The sequence below is a fragment of the Chiloscyllium punctatum genome, chromosome 22, assembly GCF_047496795.1.
Source record: "Chiloscyllium punctatum isolate Juve2018m chromosome 22, sChiPun1.3, whole genome shotgun sequence".
In the NCBI taxonomy this organism is placed as follows: Eukaryota; Metazoa; Chordata; class Chondrichthyes; order Orectolobiformes; family Hemiscylliidae; genus Chiloscyllium; species Chiloscyllium punctatum.
In genome coordinates, this window is record NC_092760.1 from 45,116,801 (window position 1) to 45,129,766 (window position 12,966).

The window sequence follows — 12,966 nt, forward strand, 5'->3', positions numbered from 1 at the left end:
GTTTTGTGCATTATCAATACGCTAAATGTGATGGATTTGTGGTTGATGAGCAGCAGAATTGTATTCAACTATAATGTGAATTATTATGGTCTGGAATATCATTCATTGTATTGGAATCAAGCTGAGGGATGAATTCTGGTTTAGCCAAGGGATCTTTAATATCCACCTGAACAGACAGACCAGTCAGCAAATCACTCCTCTAATAGTGCAGCACTCTCTCGATTCAATTTTAATCAGATCTTCCAGTCCTGGAGTGGGCTGGGAACTTTTGACCAAGAGGCAAAGGAGCATTCAATTCCACTAGACTGACATCTGGTTAACATGAAAAACTCAGAGGCACATTAACGTTAGTCCTGCCTAACATTCTGTTTCTGTTTTTGTTTGTAACAGCTGCTTAAATAACAGCACGACAGAGGAACATCAAACCGGAAATCGTAAAGAAAAAGTGTACTCCATAAAACTGTCCTCCTTACCACACCTCACTTCACAGGTGCTTTTACCAACAAGACTTTTTCATCTTTAGTTAAAATAAATATTGTATAGTAGTCTTTGGAAATAAGGTAAATTTATTAGAAGTTAAAACAAGTGGTCTAGTGATTCAGTGCATAAATGTATTACTTATCTTGGTGGAAGGCAGTGGTGTCGCAGTAATGCAATTGTGTTTGTAATACAAACCAATATATGGGGGACTTGGGTTCAAACTTTACCATGGTAGACAGTGAAATTTGAATTCAATAAAAAGTCTGTCATTTAAAACTAGCTTAATGGTGACCACTGTAGGTTGTTATGAAAACCCGTCTGGTAGCCTGTAGGTAAGGAAATCTGTCATCTTTATTTGGTCTGGCCTACATATACTTCCCAGTCCCACAGCAACATGGCTGATTCTTAACTGCCTTCTGAAAGGACCTCATCACTCTTTTCGAAGACAGCTCGGAATGGGTAACAGATGCTGGCCTTGTCAGTGAGGCCCACATCCCATGAATAAATAAATAAATGAAAAACTTTGTGAGAGATTGAACATTTGATCATCATAAGGACGCAATATTTAATTCTGAGTTAGCCTATTCCTGTTCAGGCAATCCATTAACAGATTGCCGTGCATTTCTAAATAAGTTGTCATCTTATGAATTATTATCAAATCCATGTTCCAGGCTATCCTGTTTCATTTCAGAATTCTATGTATGAACTGCAGTTAATGAGCTCATTTTCTGACTATTTTTCCATTAGCTCGGAAGCCGCCAAGAAAGAGGAATAAGCCAACATCCCCTTGAATCTGCTGCAACACTTAATAACTCTTGAGTTGATCTTAAACCTTAATTCTCATCTGATTCCCATATTCTTTGATTCACTCAGGATCAGAAAATACTTCTTATTCAGTATTCAATATACTCAGTAATGGAACAGCTACAGCCCTAGGGGCTCAAAAATTCAAATCCCTTTGGGAGAAGAAACTTCTCCTCAACTCAGTCCTAAATCATAGAATCCCTATGGTGTAAAAGGAGGCCATTTGGCCCATCGGATACACTGAAGCTGGAATCGAACCTGGATCCGCTGCTATCCACTGAGCCAGCATGCTGCCCTCATCATCATGAGATTATGCCCTTGAGTTCTAGAATCTCCAGCTGTGGAACAAAAAGCCTCTTGCCATCAACACTGTCAGATCCTCATAGAATTTATGTATTCTTCCACCCTGTTCTTATAATCTATGCTTCAACTGATAAAGGCAAGTGTCCAATGTGCCTTTTTTACTGCCGTATGAATCTGTTCTGCTGCCTTCATGGATCTGTGGACAGGCAACCCAAGTTCCTCTGAGCTTCCTAGTGTCCTGCCATTCATTGAGTACTCCCTTGTTTTGCTACTTCTTCCAAAGTGCATCATTTCACACTTTTCAGGATTAAATCTAATCATTCCAATCCTATCTTCCTATAACCTAAAGACCTTTCTCATTACCTGGTCATTCTTTGTGTCATCTGCAAACTTAACTATCATTTCCCCCCCCCCTCCACCCCATATTCTCATCTCTATAGTTTATACATAATCACAATCAATAAGGCATTGGTATGCCACTGCACACTGGCCAGACAATCATACAATCAGCTTTCTACAACCACATTACCATTAAGTCAATTTTGGATCCATCTTGTTAAATGACCTTGGATCCCTTCTTTATCAGTTTCCTAGGTGGAATTTGTCAAGGGGTTTTGATGAAACCTACATGAACTGGATCAATTGCACACTCATCTGCACACCTGGACACCTAAAAAAAAACAATCAAATTTGTAAGGCATAACCTCCCTCTGACAAAGCTCTACTGACTATCCCTGATCAAACCTTGTCTCTCCAAGTGGAGGTTAATTGTCCTCTTCTGAATGTCCTCAAAGCTCAGAGTCTGAATCGTATGCCTCAACTTTCTCCATGCTTTTCAAAGCAGAAGTAAAACATGTTGTTTCTTTCAACTTTTCAAAGACACAGTAGCCTGAATTAACAACTGCAGGTTCTGTGCTAGCACAATAGAAGCCAAAAACTAGCAGCAGAAAATAGGTTGAAGTTTCATACTGCAGTAAAGTATTATTTTGCAAACATGTCCATCCTGGATATGACTTTACACCAGAAAAAAAAATGCCAGATCGAAATCAGCAAAGATATAAGTATGAAATGGGTGTCTAGGGTTGAAAAGCAGTAACAAATAAATGGAAGGTCTATTACAGTGAAGGGTTTTTTTTAAAAACATGGATTTTCTGCTGGTGCTTGGTTCTGTTGATGCTGTCCACATTGTTGCATTTTTGCACTCAAGATAATTTTTCTTATGAGGAAGCCAAAGGAAGGCTGGATAAGTAAGGCTACACAAGTGCTCACACACAGCTGTACATAAGAACACAACAAATTGGAACAGAAAAAGGGCCCTCATTCAACAAGGTCATGGCTGACCTGTCGCAGGCCTCATCTCTTTCCTGCTGGCTCGGCATACCTATTAACTCCCAAATATTTAAAATATCTACCTCCCACCTATTTCAGTACTTTCAGTGTTCTTGTGCCCACAATTCTCTGGGGGGGGGGGGGGAAGAGAATTCCACACCTTCACTAATCTGGAAGGAGAAATTCCTTCACTTCTCAGTTTTAAATGAGTGTTTCCTTTTTATGTAACTGTGGCCCCGGGTTTGAGATTGCCCCACACAAGTGGAAACATCTTCTCAATATCTACACTGACAAGGCCCACAGAATCTTACTGCAATTTGCCAAAGATTTTAGACAGCACCTTCCAAACCCAAGACTCTTTTTAATCTAGAAGTATAAGATGACCAGATACACGCGAACACCCCCATCTCCAAATTCCCTTCCAAGCCAGTCACCATCAAGACTTGGAAATATATCACCATTCCTTCATTGTCACTGGGTCAAAATCCTGGAATTTCTTTCCTAATAGCATCTACCTGTAGCACATGGACTTGCAACTCACAACCACCTTCTCAACTAGTGAGTGGGCATTAAATCTGACCCAGCTAGCCATGTCCATGTCTCATGAGTGAATAAAAAAAAGCTTCCTATGATCTATGGCCTTATAAATTGCAGGCCATTGTGATTGGATATGCTATGGTATGATATTAACAATAAAAATTATAGACCACGTTGATACAAAGTTGTTTGGTTTGTATGTGAACAGGAAGTTGTGGCAAATGGAAGAAGGCCTGTCTTAATTTGTTTTTGCCTTTGTTCTTCCAAAGGACCTTTAAACATACTAATTTGAGGTGAAAGAAAAATCCAAATTAGCTGCCTCTGACGTCTCAAAATAGCTCCAAAGCCTCTTATTTTAGCCAGCCGGAGTTAAAAACTGACAGTCGAATTGTCTCTGTAAATAGGTTAACCTGTTTTGAAAGATGAATGTATCAACAGATGAACTAGTTGAAGACCATTTGTTTTGAAAGAGCTAGCTCACCCACAACATTCTAAGGCTGAATACTGTGGTTAGTAGAGCTGAAGCTCAAAAGGAGAAAATTCAAAGTACTGAGTAGTCTAGGAGCAAATGGATAAGAGACCGATATTGTCAATTCTTCCGAGGTGCTGTGTGAGAGAGAGAGTCCAATAAAGTCATGCTGTATTCCCATCCCCAAACTCCATTAATAATTCCTGATCCATGATAATGATACCTATCCTCTTGTCTGTGAGTAATGAGGTTAAAAAAAATCAGAGCATTAAAACAATGTTTTATTTTGAAAAAGATCTTTGACATTTTATAAAAATATTAGACTATGGAAGAAAGGTTATTTGGGTGAATGAAGAGTCAGAGGTGGCTGGTCACACGATGGAACCTCAGGGATTTGTTCAACCAGATAAAGTAACTCGCTACAATTCCTGTTCTTAAGATTCTCACTGACGCATTGCCAACATGCTAAATATAATCAGTCTGTTTTTCCTCTAGGTGTTTGTTACTTGCAATGTCCAGTTATGCACCAATGCATATAATTCCACACCATGTGCACTGGGATGTGGTTCTGACAATAGTTCACAAATGGAACAGTCGGGCATGCAGCAAGTCAGTGCAGGACCCATTTGCATCCAAAAGGAGAGTGACTCTGGTGAGAATTAAAGTCTTTAGAATCAGTTGCTTCCCATGCTGCAGCAAATTTTAATTGCCTCTTCTGAGCAATGATAACTCCTTACTGAAGTACATTCCCTCAGGCACTCAGCCTGCTGATTTGGTTATTATTCACACACAAGCCTTGACAGCAAATACAAGTCAGTTATGCATATAGCCATATACACTGCTGGCCTGTATCATGTCAGCTACATACTTTACACACATGTTTAATTCCAAATGGAGTTCTGCATATCAATGCAGAATCAGAAGCACTAAGACCCGCTTGTAACATACCTACCACCACTTTTGAAATAAAAACAGAAATATGCTGGAAATGCTAGTAGATTACATAATGTTCGCAAAAAGAGATGTAGAGTTAAAGTGTTGGGTCTGTATATGTAATTAGCTAAAGTAGTCATCTTAGCTGAGGTCAAGTAATTCTTTCAGGCTTCAAACATGTGACTTGCCTGGTTAGCTTCATACTAGGGATTGCATTTCCCAGTAAGGGCTGGGGTATGGCTTTCCCTAAATATTTCCCAAGTTTCTTTCTAAAGAACACTGATTATAGAATACATCTTACTATCCACATTGGTAACTTCCTCAAGTCTGGTGCTGGATGGCACAGGTTGAGTTTGGCTATTTTACCATCATACTGGACAGATGTGTATTCACTTCAAAACAAAAAAAAGTACTTCAGAAGAAAGTAAATTTTTGATGACATTAGATTTGGCCTTTTCATATTCAGCATCTGAGCTAAAACAGCTGACCTACAAATTGAGTGAGTTCTGTTGGGCAGTGGCTAAGTGTTACTTGATATGTAAATTGACAAATTAATCCAACCTAAGTACTGTATATAAATGACATTCCATGTGACTATGATAAAGATAAATGAGCATTTCTTGTCCTTAATCTGTCCATACCCTTTGACAGATGGCCACACCAGCACCCTGCTTTTCTCATCCATCTGGTTAGAAATGCCCTCACGTAGTTCCATTCTTATCTAGTGAATCATAATGAGAGTTTGATTTGCAAATTGTATTTCTTCCCATTCACACACTACCACACTGGTCCTTCAAGGATCTACTTCAGATCGTTCGTTCGTTCGTTCATTAATTACCTTGGCAGCATCAACCAAAAGTACAGCATGTATGCAGATGACACCCAGCTCTACATCTCTATCATCACCTCCCCTGATTCCACCACTTTTGTTAAATTATCAGACTAGACAAGTACACATTTTCCTCAATAAGGTATTAGGAAAACCAAAGCTACCTTCCCTCAATACTAAATCAATTCATCTCCATGGCAACTGTCTGAGCTTCAGAGAGACAGTTTGTGTTGCATTTGACCCCAAGGTGACACAAATGCTCATCATTACTGAGACCATAAATGAAAGAGGAAACAAAGGATTAAAAATAAACTTTTTACAACTTCATATGTGAAGAGTGTCAATAGTTATTAACATATTATGCTTCAAATTTGATTCCAGGATGATGGGAATGCCTTTCCACCAAAGTTAAGTAAAATGACTTTGGAAAATTCCAACAAATGTCTAATGGGTATAGTACTTTCACCAACATGGCATTTTCATTTTCATGTAGGTCAAATATGTGGCTGTGTGATATGAAGATGTCATACCAATTTGTTGAGTTTACGGAATTTGAATTTATGCAAATATGCAAACTCCTACTTATAGTTAAGTGTTTGGATTTCACATTTAGAAACAACATTTTCCAAATCCACAATGGGGGATGAGACGAGGAGAGAGGAGAAGGAAACAGAGTTTGAATCCCTAAATTCATATCCTGTAACAACTACAGTCAGTTTTCTTTCCAAATGTACTTCCATTTACAATCATAGAGATATACAGCATGGAAACAGACCCTTCGGTCCAACCAGATATCCCAACCCAATCTCGTCCCACCTGCCAGCACCCGCTCCATATCCGTCCAAACCCTTCCTATTTCATATACCCATCCAAATGCCTCTTAAATGTTGCAAGTGTACCAGTGTCCACCCCTTCCTCTGGCAGCTCAAAAGTACATTTTGTTTTGCACATTTTACTAATTTTGAAACAGGCTCTGCTCCTCTGATTGTGTTAGCATTAGGGTGAGTTGACCTATGTCATAGTTGGTCTATGTAGCTGTCACAAAACCATAGAATTTAATTACTGCTTTCTTTTTAACCCAAGGTTCTAATTATGCTGCTATCACTGTTGGCCTAACGTTGGGAGGCACTGTGGTCTATGTCGTTCTCATCTTGTTGAAGAGATCATTCGTGGGACTACATTACAGGAGTGTAACTAGACGTTCCAATCGGACTAGATCATTTTGATAAAAGAAATTGAACAGAGAAGCACTGGAATGTATCTGTTTTGACATCTGTTCATTGGTACTCACCTCCTACAACTCCCTCTACTGGCAGTTAGAGGCCTCATAACCTACACTGGGTGATGTCAAAAATCACTTTTGCTCTTGGATTTTGAATGGATGTGTTTTACTTTCAGGGTCTGAACTCATTTTAAAATTTCTGCATGGGTCTAAAAGTAAATCTTCACAACACTAATCTTTTTGCAGCTTGAATCTATTTACAGTTCAATAACAGAGAAACTATGTTTCATACATAGCTGCGCCAGGAGAAAATGACACTCCAACTCCCACCTCCACTCCACCAAGGACATGCAGGCCCTGGGCCACCTCCATCCCCCAACTCTGTAACTACCTGACGCCTGGAGGAAGATTGCCTCATCTTCCACCTTGGGACCCTGCAACGGCACGGGATTAATGTGGATTTCAACGGTTTCCACATTTCCCCTCCCCCCCCCCCCCCACCTTAATCCCAGTCCCAAGTCTCCAAATCAGCACCACCCTCTTGACCTGTCCATCGTCTTTCCCATCTATCCGCTCCACCCTCCTCTCCGACTTATCACCTTACCCCCCACCTCCAGCTAACTTCCCTCAGCCCCACCCCTCCCATCTATCTCAGTCCCCAGGCAAACAAGCCTCATTCCTGATGATGGGTTTATGCTCAAAACATCAATTTTCCTGCTGTGCTTTTCCAGCACCTGACACTCAACTCTGAGCTGCTCCAAACTGAACTCAAATCTTGCTTGCACTCATTCAATGAAAATCCAGTCTCACTGTTTCTTGTGAAAGTACAGTAGTTCTTTCACCCAGATTAATGTACAAACAACAACCAAAATTGTACCTGGGCACTGTTGCATTGTGGAAAGTTGTTCTGAATAAATCAGTTCCACATGTTCAACTTTGCCCACATTTTAAAACTTCTTTGGCTATTAAAGGGCCAACTTTGGGAAAGGTGCTGTATTACTTTATTGCATAAACATAAATTAAACCAGATAAACCACTTGACATTAACCTAAGCAATGGAAATGATGAGAAAACCTAGTCCAATTGACTCTGCAGTCCTCCCTAACATAGAATAAAGAACACGCCTGTTTAGAACAACAGAATGCTGTTCTAAATTAAAAACCTTTTACCTCAAGGCAGTCCATATCCTTCTATTCCCTGCCTATTCATAGATCTGTCAAGATTTCTCTTACATATTGCTATTGTATCTGCTTCTACAACTCCTCTGGCAGCGTATTCTAGGCACCTACCACACACTGTTTGAAAAAGTAAACTGCCTCTCACATTACCTTTAAACTTTTCTACTTTTATCCTGAACCTATGTCCTCCTGTAACTGACATTTCCACCTTGGAAAAAAAAGACTGACTATCCATGCCTCTCTTAATTTTGCAAACTTCTATCAGGTTACCTCTGACGTTCAGGTGGAAACAAACCAAGTTTGGCCAATCTCTCCTATTGCCCCTTAGGTCCCTTTTAAATTTTTCCCCTCTCAGATTTAACCGATGCCCTCTAGTTCTGGGTTCCCTCACCCCAGAGAAAAGACCTGGTCTATTCACACTACCCATGCTCATGATTTTATAAACCTCTAAGGTCATCCCTCCAGCCTCCGACAGCTCCGGCCTATTCAACTTCTCCCTATGGCTCAAACCCTCCAATCCTAGCAACATTCTTGTAAATTATCTACCTTAATGCTTTTGGAAGTATCCAACACCATCACCTTATTTATATTGATAGGCTTTAGAATATTAAATGCATCACTTTACTCTTACATACCCTCTCATGTCAAAATTGGAAGAGCTGTCCCATAGATTACTTAAGCAACAGTCTGACAAAGCCCTACGCACAATCATATTTTGCCATGTTCCAGACATCATCATACCTAGATTTATACTGTCCCACTAATAGGAAAGACCCACTATAGGTGGCAACAAAGTGGCACACAATCAGGAGGCGGCTTCCCTAAGAGTCTGCAACATTGACCCCAGACCCATTAGGTCTAATGCTATCAGTTCAAACATGGGCCAACCACTCCAGTTGATGAGTCATTACTCCTTCATGATGAACACTAATTGTAAGCAGCACAAAAGGCTCAAAATGTACTCCAAGTGAGGAATTACAATACCTATAACCAAGAGTGACTTGGCAGCACCATTACTGACCAAGTTGGATAAGCTCTAAAGGACATAGGACATAACTGTTAAAATGAGTCTGCAGCAAGTGGTAAGGAAACCATGAAAAGGCAAAAGCCTACCCAATTTTGTTTTCACAAATCTACCATGGCAGTGTTGTTACGAGTGACCATCACACAATCCTTGTGGAGATGCCATCCAGTCTTCATAATACCCTCCATTTGTGTTGTGTGGAAATACCATCGTTCTCAAAGGAATAGATTTTTGAATCGATCTCTGACATCATAAATGTGGGTATGAGACACTGTGCGCCATCAACAGCAGAATTGTATTCAGCCACTGTCTGTAACTTCATGATTTCAAATATCTCCATGCTACTATTACTATCAAGCTGGGAATCAACCCCTGGTTCAATGGAGAGAGTGTGCAACTAGCAGCAGGAGTCTACCTAAACTGAGGAGTCAACATGCAGAAGCTACAGCACACGGCTGCTTGCATGCCAAAACAGTGAAAAAGCAGGCAAACAGGCTAAGTGATCCCACAACTGACATTTCAGAACTAAGCTCTGCAGTCTAGCTGGTTATGAATAGTGCTGGACAATTAAAAAAAAACAAAAATGATGAAGCTCCATGAATATTCCCATCCTCAGTGATGGGTAAGTCCAGCAAATCAAGACTAAAGAATTGCAAAAACCTTCAGCCAAAAGTGCCAAGTATTTAATCCATCTCAGCCTTGTCCTGAGGTTTGTAGCATCATAGATTACAGTCTTCAGCCGTGAGGATCAAAGGCCATGGGCTCTCAACAAAATTCTGGCAGTTGTAGTGAAGACTTGTGCTCTGGCACTTGCCACAATCCTTGCAAACCAGTAACAGCTACAACACAGGCATCCACCCAGTGGTGTGCAGAATTGGTCAGGTATGTCCTGGGCATAAACACCAAGGCAAATCCAATACAGACAATTACTGTATGATTAGTCTACTGTCAATCAGCAAAGTGATCAAAAGGATTAAAAAAATGCTGGAGATCATCTCAGCTCTGAAAAGTCATCTAGACTTGAAATGTTAGCTTGCTCTCTCTCTCTCTCTCCATGGATGCTGCCTGACCTGCTGTGATCTCCAGCTTTTGTTGTTTTCAGTACAGATTCCAGTATCTGCAGTAATTTGCTGCTACATTTTGTCAACTGTATTACCCTACTCAGCAATAAACTGCATACTGATGCTCAGTTGCATTCTGCCTGGACCTCATTACAGCCTTGTTCTAAATCTGGACACAAGAGCTGAACTCCAAAGATAGGTTGAGTGTGATTGCCCTTGGCATCAAAGCATTTTACAAGAGTGTGGCATCAAGGAGTCTGTCAACAGTAGAGTCAATAGGAATGAGGGGAATCTCTGCTAATTGGAGATGTACAAGCACAAAGAAAGATGGCTGTGGTTGTTATCAGCCCAAGGATTTTACTCTAGAGATCCTCAGAGTACTACTGGAGCAGGTGGGACTTGAAACCCTGGTCCAGAGGTAGGGACACTATCAGTGAATTACAGGGTCTTGGCCTCGGCTCAACATTCTTCAGCTGCTTCATCAATGACTATTATAAGGCATATGCATTGATGATTGCTCATTGTTCAGCATAGTTCACAGCTGCTCAGATAATGTCAAGGGTGTTAACCAAGCTTGATCAATGATAAATTACATTCACACCACACAAGGGATGATCTTCACAAACAAGACAGAAACTAATCTACCCAGACATTAACATCACTACATTACTCATTATGAATTACCTGGGGATTACTGTTGACAAGAAACTGACCAGAAATCAACCAAATAAAAACAGGCTACAACAGTCTGAGGCGAGAAATTCTGCAGAGTTTGATTCAACTATCCCCCCAGTGCCTGTACACCATTACAAGGCACAATTCAGGAGTGTGATGGTGCAGCTCCAACAATACTCAAGTAGCTTGACACAATCCTGGACAAAGCACCCTACTTGCTTGGCACCCATCCTCTGCCTTAAATTCTTGCTTTTCACCACTGACTATGGCAGCAATGTATACCTTCTACATGACTATAGCAACTCAACATGGTTCATGTGACAGCATCTTCCAAATCTCCAATCTCTACTACCTGGATGTCAAAGAGCTTCAAGTAATCACCAACTGGAAGTTCTCTAAGCCGCATATTATCCTAACTTGAAATAAAATCACTGTTTCATTGTTGATATTAGATCAAAATTGTGGAATTCTCTTCCTACTAGCATTGTGGATGCACCTATACCCTAAGACTGCAAAGATTCAGAAAGGCAAGCCATCAAGTTCTCAATTAGGGATGAGCAATAAGTGCTGTACTGCCCAGTGAAGCCCACATCGCATAAGTTTTTTTTAAAAAAAATATTTTCTTGCCAAAATAGAGGCAACTAGACTAGACTTGTACTGTCATGCTTTTTATACAAGCTATGCTGTTCAACCAGTGTTCCCATCAAATACAGTATTAGCCATAAACAATAAACATTTGCTGCACTTCAACAACAGTAGAGTACTGTCGTTACTTTAGTTGCATCTAATTAACACCATTGATTTGATGAAGCGTATCATAGTATAAAAATTAATTGACACCAAATTTAAAAAAGATCACACTGAGTCACTACATTTGAACAAAAATGATAATACAAGTTTGTGCCTGCAATTCACCAGTTAAGGAGATTTTGTTCCAAACTCTTGTTACCATGGACAAGTGTCAAGTAGAAACTGGATGCGCCTTCACAAGACTGGGGTAAGGAATAGTGATACAATTTTTAATTTTCATTACACCAGTTATAGCAACAGTATAATTGGTAGGAAATCTACAAAGTCTAACATAATGATATCTGAACCATAAATAGAATTAAATTTCAGTGTAACACTGACATTTAATAAATCTAAATATGAGCTGAGAAAACAAAGGTTGGCGTTGAGCACATTAATATAGGTAGTCACTATAAGCCGATTTATAAAATCATCCCTTGCAAATTCCTAAAAACACATAACATGAAGGAAATGTCTTTACCTATTACTGGTCAGCTAAAGTTTAAAATTAGATTTACATTTTTGAAATTTAGTATCAAGTTAAAAATAGGAAAGCTAAAAATGAGATCTCATTCAGTTAGATGCTGACGGTGTGAGAAATTTGGCTTCCACAGCAAGGACAATATCTTTGCAATCAAATTGTATCCTCATCACATTGCAATTTTACTGAACAGATACTATTGAAGTTGTGCACAACTTGAGTGCCATTAAGTTAACGCAGTTCAAACAGATGATGTTGGAAGTCCCAAGATACAGTTTGGTGATATTTTAATTTCAACTACTATCTCAAAGCTTGACAATTAAATACAGTATATTAATTTGCATCTATGCATTTGAGTGATAAATGGCACCAAGAGAAACCAGAGATAATTGCTGTGGTTTGTGTAATTTCTAGGTGCAGAAATAAGTCTCATCTACACAGAATTCATTTTCTTTACAATTAATGTTAACACACAGAAGTGTCTGATAAAAATGTAAAAAAAAATTAACCAAAGAGAACAGAGGTTAAAACTGAAAAGACACAAAGAGAAGTTTTTGGTGGCATATGACCAATGTAGGTCCTAGATTTCTGTTTATAACAAATATGACATTCAAATTCAATTCCAACATGTAATTCCTGGATTTCTATCGATAATAAATCCTTTATAAACTCATAATACTTTTCCCAGTGATTGAGATTAAACTAACTGGCCTTTCACAAGTGTTACAAAGTCAGGATCCATTCCCAACCTGTTCTTTTGCAGTTTCATCAAAAGATAGCAACCCCAATCTTCAACTCAAGAGGTATGGGCAACAGCATTGGAGCCTGAGGGGGCGACCTGGTAGAACTGGA

General features: G+C 39.6%; 1 protein-coding gene across 1 annotated transcript in view; it reads left to right on the forward strand.

Annotated features, from left to right (window-relative positions):
- The window catches only part of LOC140493590 (uncharacterized), a 34,591-nt gene extending 24,896 nt beyond the window's left edge, over nt 1-9,695 (forward strand). Inside the window, exons 12-14 of the mRNA XM_072592197.1 lie at nt 391-490; nt 4,418-4,574; nt 6,768-9,695. Coding sequence (XP_072448298.1) covers nt 391-490; nt 4,418-4,574; nt 6,768-6,910 — 400 coding nt within the window. The 3' untranslated portion in view covers nt 6,911-9,695. The remainder of the gene's footprint in view (nt 1-390; nt 491-4,417; nt 4,575-6,767) is intronic.
- The last annotated feature ends 3,271 nt before the right edge of the window (nt 9,696-12,966 follow it).